Source organism: Mytilus galloprovincialis, chromosome 9 (genome assembly GCF_965363235.1).
Source record: "Mytilus galloprovincialis chromosome 9, xbMytGall1.hap1.1, whole genome shotgun sequence".
NCBI lineage: Eukaryota > Metazoa > Mollusca > Bivalvia > Mytilida > Mytilidae > Mytilus > Mytilus galloprovincialis.
In genome coordinates, this window is record NC_134846.1 from 41,353,671 (window position 1) to 41,357,954 (window position 4,284).

General features: G+C 32.0%; 1 protein-coding gene across 1 annotated transcript; it reads right to left on the bottom strand.

Moving 5' to 3' along the window:
- Positions 1-566: 566 nt before the first annotated feature.
- Positions 567-3,822, bottom strand: LOC143045013 (uncharacterized). The gene is made up of 2 exons (XM_076217285.1): positions 3,675-3,822; positions 567-2,525 (listed from the first exon to the last, which is right to left on the bottom strand). The coding sequence occupies exon 2, from the start codon at positions 2,509-2,511 to the stop codon at positions 934-936; it is 1,578 nt and encodes a 525-aa protein (XP_076073400.1). The 5' UTR covers positions 2,512-2,525; positions 3,675-3,822; the 3' UTR covers positions 567-933.
- Positions 3,823-4,284: the final 462 nt, after the last annotated feature.

Below are 4,284 nucleotides of genomic sequence, written 5' to 3' on the forward strand. Positions count from 1 at the left end.
TGTATTTAAAATCATAAAGGTAAGTATCAACACCTCTTTGCCAAAATATACAGATAATTTTTTTTTTACAAAAGTCAATTAAAATGGCCCACTCATTTGACAACATGGCCCATTATTTTTTAAAATGGCCCATTGAATTTATTTTTGAGGGGCCCTGGGCCCATAGTGAAAAAAACCTTCCAGATCACTGGGAGTTAAGTATTTTTGTTATTTTACTTTGTTACATGTATATGCCTTAGGTTCAAAACTGATTTACTACTTACCATACTACATGACAGTACATTTACAAAATGAACACATTTTTAGGAACACAACTGTTTGCACAATGACTTGCCAACTGGGTTTGAATTTTGATTTTCTGTAAAACTTTTTCATTTACTTATTAACAGAGAAAAAAAGATGTGTAAAACTATTAAGGATAACCAAATTGTTCGAAGAAACATTAAAGAAATTACTCCCAAAATCGTCAAAACATGTTTAAATTTCACCACTTAGCGTCAAAACTAGTATAGTGAAATGTATAACTAATCTAAGCAATAACTTTTCTAATTTAAAATAATGTAAAATTATACAGGCTATTTAAGATCAATTTTAATGAATTAAAAATGCTTAAACAAAATTCATAATCTCAGAGTTTAATTTATTATGAACATATATTGTATATTGTATAATGTCAAGACGAAATTAATAATCATCCAGTAAGGAACGACCATTTAACTTGATTCAAAATTTGATGAAAAAAATATATTTTGGTCAAGCAGATGACAGAAAAAAAACTGAATCCGGATTTTCTCCATACCTTATAGTGTTACATTTTTAATTGTAATCGTCGAAAAACTAAAAAAACAAATATGCTCGTATTTTGCCACAAGACAAGAACCCCCCCCCCCCTTTTTTTTTGTACAGTTAAATGGTTTCTCCTTATGTTTTATATCATGCATTTCGATTCACCAGCTTATGATAGAGCCCATAGAACGCTACAAAGCATTTAAAGCGATAGAACATGACAATTGGAAATAAAAGGAAATAACACGTGACCCATACTTGCTTTCCATAAAGGAGAGTTGGAGCATCAGTTGCAAAAACTATTGATGAAACGAGAAATGAGTCTGTTCCCCAAATAATTAAATTATTCATTGACATGAAAAGACATGCGTATTCAATTGACATACAATTGGATATTGGCGAACTCATTCTTTCATAGCTCTTCATTTGAAAAATAAAGACTGTTTGCAAGTAAACAGCAAAAATCATAATTACATAGCTGAATAACTTAACGCCATTCGTATTATCGTCGTGAAACAGTTTTGCGTAGGCTATAAGTCGCATTGTATAATATACTAACGATCCGACAAAACTAACTAAAATCATATAGTCCTTAGACACATATTTGTATATTTTTTCAGTAGGCATGCAATCAGTTTGTATCAGATAAAAACATCTAAAAAGCACAAGTAATAAAACTGTCATTTCAGCGCTGTTGTAAATATTTAATGTTTTATCTACAGATGGATTTCCTGGTCCGTATATTCGAAGTGCAAATAGAATTATACACGGAGTGTTGATAAGAACTGCAGATGCAATAACTATAAAAGCTAATGTTCTGTCACGTGGCTCATTTGGTACACAATTAATTGACATTTGTCGATTCATGTGCTCGTTACTCTCGGATAATATCAACCTTGTACTCTCCTCTGTATTCATACTATCGTAAACGCAGGAATACTTCCTTTTGTCGTTCGATCTCTTTGGCCATAGCTCAGACACAAACAGAATTGCCAGCAAGGAATACTCTAGTACGGTTGGATCCATGTAGCTTTCGACACTCTGCATGACATGAACAGTTGTCGAATTGGTGAGGCAAATTAGGGATGAATTGGTAGTACTATTAACGCTATAGTCACGGATATCTTGTAGTTCGTGAACAAACTCAATAACTATTACTGAAATGTTCGCAAGAAACAATATGAGTAAGCCATAATATGATCCAAGATTGTTAACGAACGAACGGCGGGAAAACTGTGTAAGAAATCCAGTCTGAACAAAACGGAAGATAAAAAGCAAGCAATCACATACTATGCGCTCTCTAACGTTAAGTAAATCGAAATATCCTCTGAAGCAGTCAATGTGATAAGCTAAATAAATGACACTATAGGTCATACTTGCAAGTGTGAAAAGCCAAAGAAATCTTAGCATGATTTTATGACTTATATCCCAGTCTTCCTTCCGGACTGTAACCTCCGGTTGTATGGATGCATAAACACTGAGGGACACACAAATAAAAATTGCTAAACACGTGGTCACAGTCATCGTGGTTGTGAAAAGACTGTATGTACCATCAGAACATATGACTAAAGTCTCACAGAGTATTACTACAATGCCTACCAAGAAAACCAAGCCGGATATGCTTCCATCATGGGATATAAACCCGCTGTTTTGATAGTTACGAGGATGTCCTGCTGAAAACGGCAAGATAAATATAGCGCGTAGAAATCTTCTGAGCGTCAACATCTTTGTTTTCTTTTCTGTAATAATAACAAAAAATGTAATCAAAGATATCACTCATTATGTATACTAAGCAATTTGATACATACAAATTGATTGGGAAAAAATGTAGATAAACCTGTCATGTAATGACTCACAATAACTGAATGTTCGGTCAAAGCCAATTTACTAAGGTAAACAACTCATGTCCCCAAAAGACTTTTATAAGTACCTATAGTATCGACACGACAAATGACGATAAGCTTTCAAAACTGTTTAGCAATTATACAATATTTAGTTTGATGAATCAAAAGCAAAATAATGTTAGTTCTGATTGACCATATCAAATTATTTCACTATACTATATATATATATGGTGCTTTTAAAAAAATGATAATATTTCAGAATAACTGCATTAAAAAAATCCATAAGTTAATAACATGGATCGCATATGAAATAATAGGCTCTATGAACGTCACAATAAAATAGAGGAGAGTAGAATTCCGATTGTAATAAGAGTTTTACGGGTATAAAACGTACAGCCAAAATGTATGACCCATATTTTTTTACCTTTGAAAGAATTTAGTAAAAGTTTGCTGTACTCTGTACAAACCCATCACATTCTGTATGTGCATGTCCTATGCTATGTGTACTTGTACGTATAAAGGGGTTTTTGTTGGTTTGCTGTTTGATATATTACTGGTTTTTTTTACATGTAGTTCTAAATTACGGATGCTTGCGATAGACTACGGTATGACAATATATAAGGCCTCGAATGAAAAATCCGTATATGTGAAGGGGCATCAATAATTAACAAAACCGCATAGTAAATTATGCCCCCTTCGCATTCACAAAAATCTTTCTTATGAGCTATGGCTCTTCAAGTATTTGTAATGACACGTAAACAAGTCGAATCTAATACTTTTAAAAAAGCTTCGATGCATAGTATTTTTTTTTTAAATAAACAAGCAAAAGCTTGTGAACTCCCCGTAGATGTTTGTAGTTACATGTATATATGACCACTCGTTACAAATCGTTAAACTATGCCACTGTTATAAACCGTAAATCTTAACACTTAAATCGGTCCTAAAACTGCTTTTGCGATAAATGACAAATGACAACCTTATATGAATATCATTGCATGGTTTAGCAACGTATTTATATAAAATAATGTATTACTAAATACTTACCGTATACTACGCCGATAGAATATTTACGAAAAGACAGTCCTTAGACCAAAAACAGACGATATTACGTTTACTTTAAAATCTATAATATAATACAGAGTAAAAATCGTGATTTAAAATATAACAAATAATTTCTTTTGAAATAGAATACTTCCTCAATTGATGAGCTTCCTTGATGCATATTTTTATTTTAAGTGGTTTACATTGTGCATGTATGATCTAAATGTATATTTTCCTCTTATGAATACTTTTATCTATTACCTGTCAGCTGTTTTTAGAATATCATGGTATAATTATCAATGTCGTGGTACGCGATTACAAGCACGTTTTCAGTTGGATTAAATTCTCTTGTCGTCAATTTTTTATAAGTGAGGATGATCAACTAGGAAAAATAAGATTTAACAATGATATTCAACATACAAATTTCGAAATTCGTTACTAGATACGACTGTAATTGGTTATTAAATTTTTCTTAAATTACGGGAATGACTGAATATGTATGATTAACTAATTGTGGTTTACGTGACATCCAGTGTTAAGTATTTCTTAGTAACAACGCGCGAATAATTAAAAAAAAATAACAAACGATGAATGTTCTGTAAAGTGTATCAAA

Excerpts from the sequence above, each read along its gene's own strand:
- LOC143045013 (XM_076217285.1), bottom strand. The coding sequence starts at position 2,511 with ATGTTGACGCTCAGAAGATTTCTACGCGCTATATTTATCTTGCCGTTT.